The following is a 20,259-nucleotide window of genomic DNA, read 5'->3' as shown; positions in this document are numbered from 1 at the left end:
TAAACAAGCAATTCTCCAAGGAAGAAATACAAATGATCAATAGGCACATGAAAAAATGCTCAATATCACTAATTATCAGAGAAATGCAAATCAAAACTACAATGAGGTATCACCTCCCACCAGCCAGAATGGCCATCATTCAAAAGTCCACAAATGACAAATGCTGGAGAAGCTGTGGAGAAAAGGGAACCCTCCAACACTGCTGGTGGGAATGTAGTTTGGTGCAGCCACTGTGGAAAACAGTATGGAGATTCCTCAAAAGACTAGGAATAGACTTACCATATGACCTAGGAATCCCACTCCTGGGCATATATCCAGAAGGAACCCTATTTCAAAAAGACACCTGCACCCCAATGTTCATAGCAGCACTATTTACAATAGCCAAGACATGGAAACAGCCTAAATGTCCATCAACAGATGACCGGATAAAGAAGATGTGGTATATTTATACAATGGAATACTATTCAGCCATAAAAACCGACAACATAATGCCATTTGCAGCAACACGGATGTTCCTGGAGAATGTCATTCTAAGTGAAGTAAGCCAGAGAGAGAAAGAAAAACACCATATGAGATCGCTCATATGAGGAATCTAAATAAAAAACATAAATACAAAACAGAAACACGACTCATAGACATAGAATACAGACTTGTGGTTGCCAAGGGGGTTGGGGATGGGAAGAGGCAGAATGGGATTTCAAAATTTGTAGATACTGACAGGCATATGTAGAATAGATAAACAAGATTATACTGTATAGCACAGGGAAATATATACAAAATCTTGTGGTAGCTCACAGTGGAAAAAAAATGTGACAATGAATATATGTATGTTCATGCATAACTGAAAAATTGTGCTCTACACTGGAACTTGACACAACATTGTAAAATCACTATAACTCAATAAAAAAAATGTTTAAAAAAAAAGTTTGTAAATTGACTTGCAGACACAAAGTAGCAACTATCCTGCATGTTTGTTGTTGGGTTTTCTTCCTTTCTTTTTCTTTTCTTTTTTTTTTTTTTTTTTGTAAACAGGTGAAATTTTCCAACTTGGCACATGCCATTCAGTTTTCCATATATCACACAGTTGTATAAAGTAGTAAAACTGAAGGAGGGAATGATTGTTGTATACACTTTAAAACTGCTTTGTATGGTCTCATTTGAGATTTTTAAAAATGCTAAATAATAATGAAATACCATCCCTCAAAATGGTAAAACTTAAAAAAAATTCTAATACCCAGTATTGGCAGAGAATGTCAAGTAAGATTGGTAGAAAAGCAATACAGTAAAAGCCTTTTTTAAACAATGGATAGGGCCCAGTAGTAGGTCAATCACAAAAAATTCAGATAAAGTCAGAAATAATAGAGAATGATACATAAATATCTACATTTTATTTTAACTCAAATATATAAATGTACAGTAAAATTCACTAATCTTTTCATTAGCCCACTGATCACTATAAGGAAGCATTACCTTGGTTTTCTTGTAATATACTATAACTAAAAGGTATATAACTTCCAGTTCCTCTAAAGCAAGGTAAATCTCTAATCACACTTAAAAAGCAATCTAAGAGCAAAGATTCATCCAGGGTTTTTTTGTTTTAATCTTTCCCCTAATATTTTACATTTCTCTTGTCCACACCATACTAAATAGAAGATTTTTTAAAAACTCTTTTTTATCAAGTCTCTATAAAGCAGTCAACTTAATTTCAAAGACATAGTCACTGTCTTTTCACACTCATATTTCATTGGTTTAACATACTGAATTAATTAACATAATTTCAAAAATAATATAGCTGACATTATAACTGATCCTTGGTAAGCAGTCAACTTAACTGGCAGCATCAGTATGCAGACCTCAGAATGCTTACAAGCTGTAAATGTGCTGTGAGCATGGGTCAGAATGGTTTACAGAGGAAATGCAGAGCAACAGTTGACTCAATAAATTAGTTAAGTAGAAGTCAGAACATATCAAAAGCCTTATAATTTACATTTCCTGTGACTCAGCAACTCCACTTTTACAAATGTATTCTAATTTCTTCTTATTTTTGGGAGTAAAGGATTAGCTATAAGTATATCACCAAAATATGAAGTCATTAAGTTGGAGAAAATTAATGTCTAGTAATGTAAGATTAGAAAAATAAATTACAGTAAAGCCATACAGTGGAATACTATGCAACTCTTAAAATAATACACATAAAGTGAACATAGAGTAATGTACATAGTGTATTATTAACAAATAAAAACTAAGTTATAAAAGAACATGTATTATAAAAACCTATTACGGGAAAATATTTTTTAAAAAAGACTGGGAGGGTTAAGTGAAATAATGATATGTAAAGCTTAGCATGGTGCTGGCACATAGCAGGCAATCAATAAATGTTAGCTATTACTACTATGATTTTTCAAAATTGAGATGTAGTTAATGTACAATCTAAGTTACAGGTGTACAACACAGCAGTTCACAATTTTTAAAGATTATACTTCATTTATAGTTATAAAATATTAGCTATATTCCCTGGGTTTTATAATATATCTTTGTTGTTTATTTATTTTATACATAATAGTTTGTAACTCTTAATCCCCTAGCCCAATGTTTCCCATCTCCTCTTCCCTCTCCTCACTGGTAACCATTAGTTTATTCTCTATATCTGTGAATCTGTTTCCTTTTTGTTATATTCACTAGTTCGTTTTATTTTTCACATTCCACGTATAAGTGATACCATACAGTATTTGCCTTTCTCTGACTTATTTCACTTAGCTTAATACCTTCCAAGTCCATCCATGTTGTTGCAAATGGCAAAATTACTATGATTATTATTAATAGATGTTATATAATAAAAGCTCACAACAGTTATTTATCTTTAATTATGGAAATATGAGTAATTTTCATTTTCTTTTATATTTCCTAAATTTCCATCACTAAATGTATATTTATTTTCCAATAAGTGCAAAAAACAGCTCCTTTTGAAAATATATCACACAATAAGAAGCAGAAGGATTTAATATAATCAGTTTATTCACCTATTTCTCACTTTTGCTTCCAAAAAGCCTATGGTAATAGAAAGAACTTTATCACAAAGACCTCTGAAAATCATTCCTCAGTACGCTGTACTTGGAACTTTGAGAAAATGCCCCTGTTCTGCAGGCAAACGGACAGAAATATGAGCAGCAGCAAATTATGCAAACATCAACTACTATCATCATTATCCAAAAGCCAGTAACTAGCTCTGCTAAAACATATATAAGTACATTTCATAAAATTCCTTTAAGATTACCAGTGAGTGGATTTGTACACTTATTCTAAGTGGACCCAAGTATCAGTTTTGCCATATATACAACATTTCATCAGCTGTGTTATCTTATAATGCAAAGTAATGAAAAACACATTAATATGTTTATAGCACTAGACAAGCAGATAAAATGAAAACCCAAATATGCTATTACATTTTCTCCTCATTTTATTAAAATACTTACACTCTTTGTATGAATTCTGGAAAAAGTAGTATATGGTGCCAAAAACTTCGAAGATGCAGTTTCCTTTGGACATGAAATATGAATGCTTTTCTAAAAGGAGAGGGAAAGATGATATCCATCAGTAAATCTACTCCAATGGAATTAAAACTTCTTAAAGAAAACATTAGGATGAGAGAAAACACTTACCTTTTAAGTGTACCCTCTCTAATCCTCCTTCCCCAATGCACAAAACTATCACTCCCCTATAGATCAGCAGTCCTTTTACTGCAGAGAACTGCAATGTAATTTGGTATCGCTGAGCCATTACGTTTTTATGTTTAAGTATACCGTCCCATAGAAGACAAGCCAACAATAAGATACAACTGACAAACATAAGAACATTAATTTTCAGAAGAAAATCTATTATCAGTATTCTCAATTAGCAGTGAGGCAAGGAAAAGGATCTACAGATCTGAGGAAACAGCACCAGTCCCCAGGTTAGGGCCTAAAAGACTAGTCTAAAAATAAACTTGCTGCCTATAAGAACTTTCAGAAAAAATGTTAGACTACTGACATGTATAGTTACCAGAGTGAGAGAGTAGGTAAAGTAAATTATGGTACAGTCATACAAGCTTGGCCAGGCTTGGGGTGCCCATTCTCACCTAGGACTTTAAGACTGGTCATCATAATATAGCTTTCTTACGATTCCCCACGTGTTTTGCCTAGTCATTATTACACTTCTTTCAGCTACTGTATGTAGGAAGATAACACTGGTAACATAGTGTTAAATTATACCTAGAACCAGATGTCAGATTCAAGCGACATAATAATAAACACCAAAATAAATAAATAAATAAATAAATAAATAAATAAATAAATAAATAAATAAATAAATAACAGATTCAAGTGACATGATTTGCTAAAGGCAGACTTTGTAACCATTTAAGGTAAATATGCTGGTGTTTCAAGGCAGCATGTGTAGAAGTATAAAAGGCTTAGTAAACACCTCCTCAAGGATTCTTGCAATATGACAATCCCTTACTCTAATCAGAATACCAACACCATCCCCTGAGTGTGTATCTCCTATACAGATCTGAGGAGTTGCTCTCACCAAATGGCCCCTAACCTGTTATCTCTTCTGCAATAGTACTTGAAAGTTTCTGGAAATTCTGCTGGACTATGAAAATATCTTCAATAATCAAGATTTTCTGAACTTCTTTATAAGGCTAAACTATGTATAAGCACAGTCCTCAGAGTTCATTAGAAAGAACAGTTTCAAAGTTATAATATTCTCATTACTAAAAATCAGTATGCTCTTATTACAGGTTTTATACTTCTTTAAAAAAACAATTAGATTATCTATACAAACTGTACTTTCTTAGCCAGTGTATTTATGCCTGGCTGCCTGCAGGCCTTTCATTAAATGAGTTTTTGCTTCTAACCGCATGACAAAGTGCATACAGCTGCAAGAGAGCTGACCCGGATTTAGAATTGTCTCCTGTACCCCAAACTAAAGCATCAGCTAAACTCTCTGACTGAATATTCATACCAAGCAAGGATGTGAGGAGCTCTGAAAGCTTAGTGTTTGGGCCATTATAAGAAATGAATTTGCTCTCAGAAGACTTCATTTCTTTGGTGCTAACTATGTAAAAGATTTCAAGAATCAGTGGTCTCCTGCTTATTAATCCTGCAAACCTACCTTTATATCATAAACAGACTATGAAGGAAGATAAGTGCCGAATTACCTTCCAATGTCAGCAGTAGAGAATCATGCTGTTAATGAAAATATTTTAAAGAAAAGTTGCAGGAGATATAACAGACAAAATTCAGTGTGGAAGGGCAAGTGTGAGTATTCCACACCAAGAAAAAATTCAAAGTCAAACTTTCTATCTTTCGGGGTTAGGTTTTTAAGCATAATGACAGATCTATTTAACAGAACAATGTAGCAACATAAAATAGCAAAGTGACTCATGGCAGTTAGGAAACAAATGAATGTTCAACCATAAGCACTTACTGTCTGACCCAGCAGGTACACAGCAGAAATTAGCAATGATGTTGGAGGAGATAAAAATTGTATCAGGGCCTGAGTACAAAGGGAAGAAAGGAAGTCAGCACCAAGGCTGTGGATGGATACTGGCGAAACACCTGGAAAAATGTAGGCTTGCAAGGTGGTGTTATACTTGAAATCAACAGAACTGGGTTTCAATTCTGACATACTGTCTAATCAGCTTCGATCATCAGAGGTTAATTAACCTCTCTGAGTGTGTTTGCTTATCTGCAAAATGGAAATCTAAAATGGCAATCCCACAGGATTGTTATGATAAACAGCAATTCACTTTTGAAATACGTTACAGCTTCTTTCATATGCATTCTTAGTCTCCACTATTCAGCCTGTAAGGTAGAATATTATCTCTGTTTTATAGATGAGGAAACTGAGGCTCAGGGAACTACTAAGTTATCTATCCAAAATCATCTTGCTAGTAAGTGTCAGAGTAACAAAGACTTGGACTCAGATCTTCTGACACTTTCTACAGTACTATTTATGAAAAATAAATATAAAATATATTATAACATGTCAACTATTACTTTGTATAGAGTATAATGAATAAACATTTGCTAAAAATCTTATGTAAAACATAAAATATTCTCTATTCTTTTCAGTATACCTGAAATATCTTATAACCAAAAAAGTTTAACTACACACAAAAAGAAAACAAAAAGGCTGGTTCATCCTTTGGGAACTGCCATAGCATACAGACTGCAGCCATCAGAATGTGGAAGGAAAGTCAGTTCGAGGGCTTCACAACACTTAGTTTGGCCATCTACTCACCTCAAAGACCAACGAAAAAAACTATTAAGTACTACGAATGTAGGTCTCCACCAAGGTGTTGCCAGACACATTATAATGCTATGCTGTACAACATGGTAGATACTAGCCACATAAAGCTTGAAATGTGACCAAAGCAAATGAGGACCTGAATTTCTAATTTTATTTAAAGTTTAATTTTAAAACTGATACTTCATTCAGTTATCAGAAAACTTTTAAGTATGTTTGGAACTACTTAGGTATGTGGATCTATGTTTTTAACTGTAAATTTTTAAAAACCTAAATACATATCAAGTATTCCCAATAAAAAATCAGAGTCTGAATTGAGATGTGTTCTAAGGGTAAAATATACAAAGAATCTCAAAGACTTAATAAGAAAAAAGGAATGTAAACCATCTCTAATAATTTATCATATTAATTCCAGGTTGAAATAATATTTTAGATATATTGGGTTAAATAAAATACATTATTAAAATTAATTTCACCTGTTTATTTTTACCTTTTTAATGTGACTACTAGAAAATTTAAAATTACATACAGGGCTCACATTATTTATCTATTGGACAGCACTGATATAAGGGAAGCAAGAGAAAGTTTGCATCTAAAAACAAATGTTAAGTACCAAAGAAAAAGAAAACTTTTGACATTCAAAGGCAGTAAAAAAAAACTATGATTATTGTACAAATGAAGTGGAGCTGACACTGATATGTAGATAAAAGTATAAATATTTAAAGCAGATATTTAAGTACTACTATAGTTTTGCACATGGTGCCATCTAGAAGACATAAAAACCCACCTTGTTTATTTCATTCACAATAAATCCTTCTGAAGCTGTAACCTCTGGGATGCCATCAAGGCCAATTCCTTGACAAGTTAGGCTGCCATACAAAGTTGGTTTACCTATATAGCACAAAAGAAGCATTTATCAAAAAAAGAGAATTTAACATTTTTCTTCTTGAACACCCAATTCAGGCACCTGTATAGATGAGAGGAAACTGGCTCATGACAGAGAAGCAAGTACTTGTGTTAAAACTGAGGTGAAGTGAATCTAATTTGGAGGGAATACACTCAAGGGCTAAAAGTTATGAACAAAGATTTTGAGATGTAATATAGTATTTGTAGAGAAAGCTACTAGAGTGATCTCAACCTCATTTACTGGCTGTGAAATAAAATTCTTCCAGGATGAAAGGTGAAGACCAACATAAATATATGCATTTATCCACAGTATATACACATAATATACAGTAAAGAATTAAACTTCAGTAATCTGGAAAATTTGCTTAAGTAGGACATTGCTTTTGCAGTGATATGGACGAAATAAAATATTATCCTACACATAATCATATGCAGATGGCAGAATGGAGTTAAAAATGTTTTTTTCTTCTTCTGAGCCTCCTATATACACTTTTGTAACAGCCCATAACATGTCGTTTACATTTCCAGCTTCCCTATGAGACTGTGAAGTCCTTGAGTTCACAAACTAGCAAGGTGCTACAAATTATTCAGTAAATACCTGCTGCACCAAACAGAGATTCTAAGAGTAAAAGGGAAGTAAAAACCATCATGGATTCACACAGAGTGGGAGACCTTCTTAGAGAGGGTGGGACTTAAGTAGGACCTTGAAAGAAAGCTAGGCAGAAGAGAAAGGAAACTGCAAGTCAGGGAGGGGGCGTATCAAGAATAAAAGACACAAAGAACAAGAGGGAAGGAGGGATCAATTAATATACTAGTTCAGTGACAACAGTCATGGAAAAGGTAGTTGAAAGATATTAATTAAGCAACTCACAATCGAGGGTAGAAGTTTGGCCTAGAGAAGATACAGTAAAGAAGCTTCAGCAGGGAAGTGGCATGAAATGCTAGTTCAGAAAGATGCCACAAAAACAGGACTGAGGGAACTCTGCTTTTTGTCCCACTCCATGATTCTCTCCTGGCTTCCCTAACCATCCTGTGAAGTCTGGCCTTTATGGTACATCATTTCAGCCAATCTCCTGTTAGTACCCTCAGTGAGCACTCTACAATTGTAAAGTCACTGAAATGACCTCAATCTTGGTTTTTTGTCTATGTAACAAAAGTAGAATTAATCCAGTCAGTCATGTTCTACATTTCTAAGCATAGGCTGCTGAGTGCTACTACAGAAAATGACACAACTGCAGACTGGCACCATTACAATTTCCTACAGAGCTTCAAACTCTGCAGCTTTGCAGTCCTTTTGCCCCTTTTATTCCCCAGAGCAGCCAGTTCTCATGACACCTATCCTGCCATCAAAACTTCTTTCATAACAGCCAAAAAGTGGAAATGACTTTGTTACGGAAATGACAGACCAGCCAAGAAACAAGCACCACTCGGAGGGTTGGAGTACTCAGATGTATTACACCGGCGGGCTCAGAGGGGCTTCTGCTCCGAAGCTCTGAGCACCTCCAAGACGTGCACATGAGGTTTTATAGAGTAAAGTACAAGCTTGGGGTATTCAGCCAATAGGCATGGAACAGCTTTAGCAGCATCATTATCTCAAAAGTAGAGGCAGGGAGGCAGCAAACCAACATTCCAAAGCCAGATATGTATCTTTGAAAACCCAGCTGGCTAGCAAAAAAACATGAACAGCAAACCAACACTAATTAACTTAGATTTACCAGTTAGTCCAGCAGAACTCAGATCAGTATTCCAATACTTAGATTTGTGAGCTATCTTGTTAGACCAGCCCAGCTTTTCCTTCACATTCTTAGACTTGAGTCACCTTGTTAGCCCAGCCCGGCTTTACCTTCACAATTTAAGTGTCCATCTACTGATGAAAAAGCAAAAAATGGGGTATATCCTTACAATAGAATATTACTTGGCCACAAAAATAAATGAATGCTACAAAATGGATAAACCTTGAAATTATGCTAAATCAAAGGCATAAAAGGCCACATATTACAATTCCATTTATGTGAAACATCCAGAAGAGACAAATCTATAGAGACAGAAAGTCAGTTAGTGACTGCTAGGGGCTGGGAGGAGGGTGGAATGGGGAGTGACTGCTAAAGAGTACAGGGTTTCTTTTAAAATGTTTGGAATTAGATAGTGGTGATAGACACACAACTCTGTGAATATACTAAAATCCACTGAATTGTACACTTTAAAAAGGTGAACCTTATGGTATGGGAATTATATCTCAGTAAAGTTATTATCTAAAAAAAATTAGAATCCTAACAGGTAGGTAAACTGATACAGTTGTGAGAAACAGAAATAATGTATGTAAAGCATCTAGCACATTAGCACACATTTTATTTTAATAAACTGTTATTTCAGGGAAAAAAAAAACTCTTCCTTAAGAGCTGACCCTAATTCCAACATCATGAAGAAAATTGAGGATATAAGATAGTCTCAAATTTCCATATCTACATCTACACTTAAGCTCATCTTCTTTCATCTTAGCCTTTCAGACTTAAGTCTCTCCTCCAAGGCACTGATTTTTCAGTTAGTTCTTTTTTCCTTTACCTACATCTTATATCTTAATTGCTTTCCATTAGTACCCATGTTTAAAAATAAAATAAAAACCCTTGATTCTTTTAACTTTATTTTTTAGTTGAAGTATAGTCAGTTTACAATGTTGTGTCAATTTCTGGTGTACAGCACAATGTTTCAGTCATACATATACATACATAAATTCTTTTTCATATATTTTCCATTATAAGTTATTACAAGATATTGACTATAGTTCCCTGTGCTATACCGTAGAAACTTGTTTATCTATTTTATATATAGTAGTTAGTATCTGCAAATCTCCAACTCCCAATTTATCCCTTCACACCTCCTTTCCCCCTTGGTAACTGTAAGTTTAAAAACCTTTGATTTTTGAGACCTTCTAGCTACCACCCTTCTCCTGTGCAGCACCAATTTCCTCAAAAGAAAACTCTATTTAAAACTCTATTTCTCATAGAAATAGAATATATTATTATATAAAAACATAAAGTATCTCCAAAATGAAAAAATAACCACTAAAACAAAATTTTCTCACAAATTTAGAAGTTACCACATGTTACCACACTAATTGCAAACGAATGAACTGGAATAACACATGAATGTCATCCAAAGGAAACACTTACAAGACTTGAGAACTAACAATATATGGCAGGGTGAAGTGACTAGGCTTTTTACTCTGATACCTAGAACGGTGGTAACTTAAGAAATGAGAAAATCAAGAAAGAGAACCCATTTGACAACAGAAGTGCTTGGCTTCAGGTTTTGGATTTGATAAACTCAAGATGACAGTGAGAACTTTAAGCAGAAACATTTAGCAGACAGCTATTTAATCTCTGCTTGAAATTGAAGAGAGGTCAGAACTAGAACTGCAGATCTAGAACTGCAGGACAATCACAACTGAAGCTACAGAACTGCTTAGGATACAATAATGAATGGCTAAGAGACTGATAAAGATGCACCAGCAATGTCTCCACAGATAAGTTTGTGGCTTCCAATGGAAAACTAATCTGAAGACTTTCCCCTAGAATGGAGAAGTTGGAGTGATGTCAGAACAGCACAGACTAGTTAAGAACATTTGAAGACTATGAGCACTGTATAAGCAGTCTGGGCCAGGAGAAAGCAGGAAGCTCTCTTTTAGTAGTAAATTCTCTTTTTCTAAAGGGAAAGCATATAGATTTAAGGACATTACCTGGGGGGTGACAGCTCAGCCAGGCCTCCCCTTCATCCTTCCTATGAAGAGACAAAAACCTAATTAGGCTCACTCAATGTCAAAAAGGATCCTAATTTGGCCACTAGCACTTAGAAATGATCTAGTCTAAAATCTCATCCAGGCATAGACAAATTTTATTTGTTGAAGAAAGTTTTGTGGATTAAGTGTTTAATGCATAGATCTGTCGGTTAAATGAATCTCAAATATTCCACCATATATTTGATGAAATACTTACTAGCTGCACAATCTTGGGCAAGTTATTTCCTGATTCTGGACTTGTGTTCTCTCAGAGGCCCTTGGTAGCCCTCAATAAATGTCAGTGTTCTTCCTATTACACATTTTGTGTTGTAGTAAGTAATGTGTATTTTATTTTAGCCCACTTAGTAAAGTGTAAGTTTCTTAAATGCAGGAGACTATGCTTTATTCATCTTCACCACTGTTTTAATTTGAAAAACTTATGAGTAATAATGGTTGCCATTCACAGCACTGCTGTACTCATTCTGGTGCCTAGCATAATTTGCACAGTATATGATCAATAAATATATGTTAAATGAGTGAATGGTTTGCTGTGCATCCCTAATTAAGCTGTTAATTTCTTGAGGGCAGGAACCACCCCTTAAATTTAAAGTGCACATTTGAACTCCACGGAGTATCTATCTAGGTCAATCTCGACAAGGTAGGCGTTACGCTGTTTCCTTAACAGAATTGTACAATATGAGTAATACACCACTAGGGGCCGAGGAAGATACAAAGATTCCATCGCACAATGACAATGCGGTGGTGGCAAGTACCGGGACTTTTATAAATAGCTGAGGACCAATATTTGCTAAATGACCATGACTACTTGGCCAAGAGACTTCCTGCCTCCCAATTTTCCAGTCTTTCTCCAACTGACTGATCCTATTCTGCCTCTGGAATCACACGACGCGTATGTGTTTTTTTGCCCTCAGCATAGCTCTTCTGAGGCTGAAAAACAATGGCCATGGGCGTTTGAGACTTCTTTTTCTAGACCCAGGGTTCCCTCAACAATTGATGAGGTAATCCATATGGATATCCTGGATCGAGCATGGCTCTCCTTAACGTAAAGGCAACATCTGCTACCCGCCTCCTCCGTCCCGGTTCTGGACCTGAATTCACCTGAGGGCTTGGGCCCAGTCGCTCTGAATCCTCAAAGGCGCCGCCATCTTGACCCCGCCTCCACCAGACCGCCTCTTCCGCTCTTTCCCGGAAGTGGGTCCTCCGAAGGAGCTGCGTCGAGAACGAAGGGCGGGATCTATACCGACAGACCACCAATGAAAATGCGCGATAGGTCCTCTTCTCCACCCCATCCATTTGCTCGCGCGCGCTCCCCACAGGAGGCTGGTTCCTGACAGAAGGGTCGGAAGAGTTCCAGCTGCCTGTAAAACCGACGCCGCTGTGCAGGAGCGCGCGTCCTTCGAGTCTTGTCAGCCTGATCGGTGAGCACTGTGTGCCGTGTGCATGCGCGGTGTAGCGCAGCAGGCACAACGGGGGTGTGCCCGGTGGCCGCGTGGGGGCGCGCGTGCACGCGTCCTCTCCTGAAGTTGGGAGAGGAGCGTTGGGTGACTTAGCCACGTGGATTTCTCTGCTTTCCCATCCTTTCCATGCCTTCTTAGTCCAGACCAGCCTCCACAACCAGCTGCCGACCATCTGGCTTGCCCTGATCTCTGTGCAAGGGTCTATCTCTCTTTACTCCAGGGGAGGCTGAAGCTGGGTAATGGTGGGAAAAAGTACAGTAGCATTTACTTTATTTCTGTTGTAGCCCATGCACGTGTCATTCATTATTATATTAATCCTTACAGGAACTCTGCGAGTTAAATATTACCTTAGAAAAGATTGCACGCTAAGGCATGTTCATAGTAAGGCGAGGTGCTGGTATTCGAACCCAGATTTCTTGGCTTAGGATCCAAGGCACTGTTTTTCCCACCGTACTTGTTCTAAGGGGTTTGCCCCTTGCCTTAAAAGAGCTCACTGTATTTAGGAAGAGGAAACACGTACGGGAGCTATCATTCATTGAACTCTTTGGACGTGCCAGGCTCCTTAACGTACGTTATCTCATTTAGTCGTCAGCAGTATTGTGAGGTAGATATTATCTGTTTTTCAAGAGAGATTTTGAAGTGGTTTACCCAAAGTCACTCAAAGAGTCGGTAACAAAGCTAAGTTTCCAATTCAAGTCTGTTTTCAAAGCTCATTTTCCCCCTCCTCTCTTAGGTTATACTGCCTCCAAAGCAGAGAGTTTTGTATAGGTATAGAGTCCTTAAATCCTTCTCGTGACTTCGGCATTGCCTTCTGGACGCCTTAACATGATTACCAAGGCGTTGCTATGATCAGATACTTTCTCATTTAACCAATTTCATTAATTTTCCCGTTCTCATACTCTATTCTCCAGTCATGTAGAACTTGCAATTCCCCTTCTGTCACATTCTGTCTCAGACCCTCACCCTGCTCATCCATTGACCAGGAATATTCTTTATATCTTTGGCTAACTCTTATTCATTCATCCTTCAAGTCTCAGTTTAGAAATCACTTTCTCCAGGAAGCCTTCCCTGCCTATTCCTGCCCTTGTCTGGATTAGGTATTCCCCTACTGTGTTCCCAGTCTTAGCTGTCTGTACATACTGTACACAAGTAAATAGCCTATTTACTTGTCTAGATTGTAAACTCTATGAAGGCAGGCACTGTGTCTGTCTTGCTCACTCCTGTATCCTTAACTTTAGCATAATGCGGGGTATGTGATAGCTCCTCAGTGATCATTTCTTGAATGAATCAGAGACTCAGGAAAGGCATTAAAGAGTCCTAGCTCATTTACAGCCTGTCATGGTGAAATTTGTACAAAAGCTGAGGTCATTTCTCTTCAAACCTTTCTGTATGCTACCTTGTGCTGGGTATTCTGAAGCAGATTATTGTGGGAAGACAGTCTGGGCGAATACACCTTATATTAAGTACACTCACTCACCTCACAGACTCATTTCTTGCCCTGGACCCTGTATGCTCCATATTACAGCCACACAGCTCTCTCCATTCCTCCCATATGTCAAACCCTACCCATACTTGGGTACTCTCTCAAGTGTTAAACTTTGTTCTAATCCAGCCGTAGAATAAAGCCAATTGGATGGAAGAAGATAGCTAATTCAATTCTATTATTAGAATCATTTCGAGCTTATTAGTGCTGTGCTAAGCATTCTCATGTACTTTATCTCATTCTGTTCAGTTCAAACCATTTTGCAGTGCCTGCTCTCTGCCAGGGAGCGCCAAGGTAAATCAGACCCAGTATCTCTCCTCAAATAGCTTACAATCTCCAAGAGGAGACATATGTATAAATAGGCTATAACAATGCAGTGGTCAGTGTTACTTACAACAGAGGAACAGCATCATACATAATCATGTCCCTACTCTAACCTTCCCTCCATTGATGTTCTAGAGACTCCCAAAGATGTCAGCGCAAGGCCATACCTGGTCCCGACCGATGAAGAAGGAGGATGAGGAAGAAGACCCACTGGATCAGCTGATCTCCCGCTCTGGCTGTGCTGCTTCCCACTATGCAGTGCAGGAGTGCATGGCCCAGCATCAGGACTGGCGACAGTGCCAGCCACAGGTGCAGGCCTTCAGGGATTGCATGAGTGAACAGCAGGCAAGGCGAAGGGAGGAGCTGCAGAGGAGGAAAGAGCAAAGCAGTGCCCACAGCTGAAATCCCAAACCACCTATCCCCAGAGGATGGCCCTGCAGAAACTAGCACCCAGAGAGATCATGGGAGGAAGAAATCCTAAACAGTGGAAGTGTGGGCCAAGAAGTGTAAGACTTGGGGATAGTCTTGGGCCTGGGGTTGAAAGCCAGGCAGCCATGGGTTTGGACATGACTGCCATAAAAAGCTGTCATATTTTCATGTTGAGATCCCACACATCCTCATCCATCTTGTGCCACCAATATTAAATACTGACCAGTATTTGCCATGTAAAACAAGAATGGAGTTAAGGGATGCTCTCCTACCCTGTGTCCTGGGTCAGTGTGTCTAGCCCTGAGCTGATTACATGGACATTTAATTTTAAAGTAAATTCACAATCTAAAGGTAAATTTGTTACCTAATCATTTCTTCATTTATTAAGTCACTGGTTCAAAAACTTCAGGGTTTTCAGAGACCTTCTCATGTGCCAGGCACCGTGTTGGAAACTGATGTGATGAAAATATGATCTCTGCCTTCATGTTGCTTAGTCTGGTTTGAGAGAGAAACAAAACAACACTAGAACAACTAATCCTAACAATAATATAAATGACTTTATCTCATCATTTGTTCTGGATATTTCAGTCAATCTAATGGAAGGAAAAGCAAATGGGAAACAAACACTGAGTACCTCTCATATGCCAGACTCTGTTGAATTAGAAAATGCAGAGTCTTAACTCAGCACACTCCCAACCCAGCAAACACAATGTTAGCTTGATGTTTTAAAAAGTACATTAACATAACATACAGATTTTCAGCTTTTGAACAATGTGAGGCTGTCAACGTGGAGCTTAGAGTCCTACGTGACAATTTTCTGAAGCTGAATAATGATTTTTCTTTTAGGTGGTTGTGTTCTCCAGTTCACAACAGTTCGCCACTGCTTTTCATTTTTCTTCCATGGAGCTGCATTACCCATTCTGTTACTTTCTGTCTAGCCCTGTAAAGCATTTGGGAGTTGGAAGGGAGCTGGGAGAGTGACCCCTGCTACAGAGCTGGAGTGCAAAGGGGCATATGCTCTCATCAATAGCAGCAACATTTCTTGAGTGTGTGTGTGTGTGTGTGTGTGTTATCACAAATCAGAAATACAGTAGCCCTAAAACTACTTTGAGCCTTTGTGTTGGTATTTGGAGAGGGGAGAAAGAGAAAAGAGGGGAGAAAATATGAGGAATACCAGTCCAAAGAATAATAAAGTCCAGTTTCAGCCTTGAAGCAGAAGGGGATGACTGGGTGTATAGAAAGAGATGAATCTCTGTTGGGCCATGTGTGCTCAGTGTCGTGTGTCATCAGAGGGAGCAGTGTGGACTGCAGCTGTCAGCAAGAATCTCAAAGAAGAGAATGGAGTTGAGTTGACACCATTAAAAATGAAGTAGATATTACCTATTTGTAACATATATAGCAGAAAGGATTACCATCTGCAACAAATAAAAAGTACCTAGAAATCAGTAAGGAAAAGCAATAGTCCAACTGACAAGTAAACAAAGTTAAGTATACCCACAAAACATAGGAAAATGTAAATATATTCTACATAACTGATAATCAGAGAAATGCAGGTCTTAAAAACAAAGTACTGTTAGATGATTCTATTGACAAAAATTAAGTATTTTTTTCTTCCATTTTTTTAAACATTGTTTTTTTTTGAGTTATAGTCATTTTACAATGTTGTGTCAAGTTCCAGTGTAGAGCACAATTTTTAGGTTATATATGAACATACATACATTCATTGTCACATTCTCTTTCACTGTCAGCCACCATAAGATCCTATATATATTTCTTGTGCTATACAGTATAATCTTGTTTATCTATTCTACATTTTGAAATCCCAGTCTGTCCCTTCACACCCCCCATCCCCCTTGCAACCACAAGTCTGTATTCTATGTCTATGAGTCTGTTTCTGTTTTGTATTTATGTTTTTTTTAATTTAGATTCTGCATATGAGTGATCTCATATGGTGTTTTACTTTCTCTCTCTGGCTTACTTCACTTAGAATGACATTCTCCAGGAACATCCATGTTGCTGCAAATGGCATTATGTTGTTGGCTTTTATGGCTGAATAGTATTCCATTGTATAAATATACCACATCTTCTTTATCCGGTCATCTGTTGATGGACATTTAGGCTGTTTCCATGTCTTGGCTATTGTAAATAGTGCTGCTATGAACATTGGGGTGCAGGTGTCTTTTTGAAATAGGGTTCCTTCTGGATATATGCCCAGGAGCGGGATTCCTAGGTCATATGGTAAGTCTATTCCTAGTCTTTTGAGGAATCTCCATACTGTTTTCCACAGTGGCTGCACCAAACTACATTCCCACCAGCAGTGTTGGAGGGTTCCCTTTTCTCCACAGCTTCTCCAGCATTTGTCATTTGTGGACTTTTGAATGATGGCCATTCTGGCTGGTGGGAGGTGATACCTCATTGTAGTTTTGATTTGCATTTCTCTGATAATTAGTGATATTGAGCATTTTTTCATGTGCCTATTGATCATTTGTATTTCTTCCTTGGAGAATTGCTTGTTTAGGTCCTCTGCTCATTTTTGGATTGGGTTGTTTATTTTTTTCTTATTAAGTCATATGAGCTGCTTATATATTCTGGAGATAAAGCCTTTGTCGATTTCATCGTTTGCAAAAATTTTCTCCCATTCCATAGGTTGTCGTTTGTTTTACTTATGGTTTCCTTTGCTGTGCAGAAGCTTGTAAGTTTAATTAGGTCCCATTTGTTTATTCTTGCTTTTATTTCTATTGCTTGGGTAGACTGCCCTAGGAGAACATTTTTGAGACGTATGTGAGACAATATTTTGCCTATATTTTCTTCTAGGAGGTTTATTGTATATTGTCTTGTGTTTAAGTCTTTGGTCCATTTTGAGTTTATTTTTGTGTATGGTGTAAGGGAGTGTTCTAGCTTCATTGATTTACATGCTGCTGTCCAGTTTTCCCAACACCATTTGCTGAAGAGACTGTCTTTATTCCATTGTATATTCGTGCCTCCTTTGTTGAAGATTAGTTGACCAAAAGTTTGTGGGTTCATTTCTGGGCTCTCTATTCTGTTCCATTGGTCCATATGTCTGTTTTTGTACCAATACCATGCTGTCTTGATGACTGTAGCTCGGTAGTATTGTCTGAAGTCTGGGAGACTTATTCCTCCAGCCTCTTTCTTCTTCTTCAGTAATGCTTTGGCAATTCTAGGTCTTTTGTGGTTCCATCTAAATTTTATAACGATTTGTTCTAGTTCTGTGAAATATGTCCTGGGTAATTTGATAGGGATTGTATTAAATCTGTAGATTGCCTTGGGCAGTATGACCATTTTAACAATATTGATTCTTCCAATCCAGGAGCATGAGATATCTTTCCATTTTTTTAAGTCTTCTTTAATTTCCTTAATCAGTGTTTTATAGTATTCTGTGTATAAGTTTTTCACCTCCTTGGTTAGGTTAACTCCTAGGTATTTTATTAGTTTGGGTGCTATTTTAAAGGGGATTGTTCCTTTACTTTCTTTTTCTGTTGATTCATCATTAGTGTAAAGAAATGCAACTGATTTTTGAATGTTAATCTTGTAACCTGCTACCTTGCTGAATTCTTCGATTATTTCTAGTAGTTTTTGTGTGGACCTTTTAGGGTTTTCTATATATAGTATCATGTCATCTATGTATAGTGACACTTTTACCTCTTCTATTCCAATTTGGATCCCTTTTATTTCTCTCTCTTGCCTGATTGCTGTGGCTAGGACTTCCAAGACGATGTTGAATAGGAGTGGTGATAGTGGGCAGCCTTGTCTTGTCCCAGATTTTAGTGGGAAACTTTTGAGTTTTTCACTGTTGAGTACTATGCTGGCTGTAGGTTTGTCATATATAGCTTTTATTATGTTGACGTATGTTCCCTCTATACCCACTTTGGTGAGAGTTTTTATCATAAATGGGTGTATTAAAAGTGTTTTAATGACCAGTATTGGTAGGGATGGAAGGAAACAGACATATTCACATATTGAAGGGATCATAAATTAGTAATGCTTTTCAGGGCAATTTGGTGACATCTATAAATATCTTAAATATTTAAACAGTAATTCCTCTTTTAGGAATCCTCTTAAACATCTTTTTACAAGATGTATATGCTATTAGATTCATTGCAGCACTGTTTATAATAGTGAAAAATGGTCACAATGTAAAGTTCCATCCATAAGGACTATATTTGCTTATATATTCAAATCTGTTACAATAGAAATGTATCTATGTATTAATTTGTGTAATTAAAGTAGAAATAATAGGCCATAGATGTAGGACAGGGGATTCTAGCAGAGGGGAAGGGTATAAGAACCTCCTCAGCAAGAGGAATGGCTTTCAAACTAGCTAAGCGTAGGGAACAGGTTTGGGAGGGCTCCAGTCTAACAGGGAGCTAACACTGTGGGGGGGTCACAGAATGTTTGGGCAAGGAGACCTCTATTGCCACTCAGGCCTGTTTCCTCAAATAAAGGGGGATAATTCCTATTTAATAGGCATACTAAGAGAATTAAATGAAAGATAATACATAAATATCTGGAAATAAAATTTGTTAGCATTTACTGATCTATTATAACACATGTATGGAGCATTTAACCCAGGGTGTCTGGTTCCAGCACCTGTGGTCTCAATCCCTATGACATGCTGCTTTCAAATCCCACTATGCCACTTACTGGCTGTGTGATTTTGGGCAAATTACTTAACATCTCAGGATCTGTTTTTTCTTCTTTAAAAATGTAGTTATAATACCTTTCTCACAGGCATCAAAACTAATGCATATAGTGGGGAGGGTATAGCTCAGTGGTAGAGCATGTGCTTAGAATGCACAAGGTCCTGAATTTGATCCCCAGTACCTCAAAAAAAATAATTGAAAAAAAACCTAATTAATGTAGATCTTCCTCATAGGGTTCTTGAAAGAATGAGTACTGGTAAAGAGTTTGGCAACAGTGTCTGGCACATAGTAAGCATTCACTGGATGTTAGCTATATCACCATTATTATTGTGTGCTAGTCACTGTCCTGAGCTACATTATCTTCTGGTCCTCCTAACACTCAACTAACTGCCCTTTATAGAGGAGGAAGTAAAGGTCAGACTGAGGATTAGACTCCAAGGGTGTCTTGTTCCAAAGCCTGTGCTATTCTTTGCTCTTTGCTCTCTCACAAGCATCCAGTGCCTATTATGGTGCTTAACACACACTAAGTGACCCTACTTACTGTGTAAATATTACTTTACCTTTTTTTAGTGCTTTATAAAAAGGAAATTAACCAGCACAACTTGCCCACAGTGTTCTCGATTAGTATGTTTTTTAATCTCTCAGCTATGCAGCCCACAGCCATGGAGCTGGAGTTTAGGGGGGTCCATGCCTGTTCCTATACAATCCACACCTACCTCTGCAGAGAAGCTTAGTGCCAGGGATGAGTGGAGAGACCTGTTGGCTGGGTGCCACCCTTGGCTAGGCCTCAGGCAGACTCATGATTTGGCTCTTCCCTGCAAGGTCCTTGGCTGGGGACGTGGCCTGTGCTCAGTACAAAGGTGCACTGTAATGTGTTTTACTAAATGAGTAATAAGATACTCCTCCCACTCTTCC

General features: G+C 37.5%; 2 protein-coding genes across 5 annotated transcripts in view; one reads left to right on the top strand and one right to left on the bottom strand.

The window, feature by feature from the left end:
- Positions 1 to 12,309, bottom strand: part of PAAF1 (proteasomal ATPase associated factor 1) — a 39,994-nt gene extending 27,685 nt beyond the window's left edge. For all 4 annotated transcript variants that reach the window (XR_004323352.1, XM_006181594.3, XM_032489336.1 and 1 more), the window contains exons 1-4: positions 12,089 to 12,309; positions 10,931 to 10,971; positions 7,076 to 7,179; positions 3,474 to 3,563 (exon numbers count right to left, since the gene is read on the bottom strand). Coding sequence is in view for 3 of the 4 variants with exons in the window: in XM_006181594.3 (XP_006181656.3) it covers positions 3,474 to 3,563; positions 7,076 to 7,179; positions 10,931 to 10,971; positions 12,089 to 12,279 (426 nt within the window). In the remaining variant the exon portion in view is untranslated. The remainder of the gene's footprint in view (positions 1 to 3,473; positions 3,564 to 7,075; positions 7,180 to 10,930; positions 10,972 to 12,088) is intronic.
- On the top strand, positions 12,271 to 15,788 carry LOC102524008 (cytochrome c oxidase assembly factor 4 homolog, mitochondrial). Its single transcript, XM_014556637.2, has 2 exons — positions 12,271 to 12,408; positions 14,390 to 15,788. The coding sequence occupies exon 2, from the start codon at positions 14,402 to 14,404 to the stop codon at positions 14,654 to 14,656; it is 255 nt and encodes an 84-aa protein (XP_014412123.1). The 5' UTR covers positions 12,271 to 12,408; positions 14,390 to 14,401; the 3' UTR covers positions 14,657 to 15,788.
- The last annotated feature ends 4,471 nt before the right edge of the window (positions 15,789 to 20,259 follow it).

The sequence above is a fragment of the Camelus ferus genome, chromosome 10 (assembly GCF_009834535.1).
Source record: "Camelus ferus isolate YT-003-E chromosome 10, BCGSAC_Cfer_1.0, whole genome shotgun sequence".
Taxonomy (NCBI): domain Eukaryota; kingdom Metazoa; phylum Chordata; class Mammalia; order Artiodactyla; family Camelidae; genus Camelus; species Camelus ferus.
Note: the sequence above shows the minus strand (reverse complement) of the source record. Positions and strands in the feature narration are given on the sequence as shown.

What these genes read in the sequence shown, in the direction of transcription:
- LOC102524008 (XM_014556637.2), top strand. Translation starts at nt 14,402, where the DNA reads ATGTCAGCGCAAGGCCATACCTGGTCCCGACCGATGAAGAAGGAGGAT.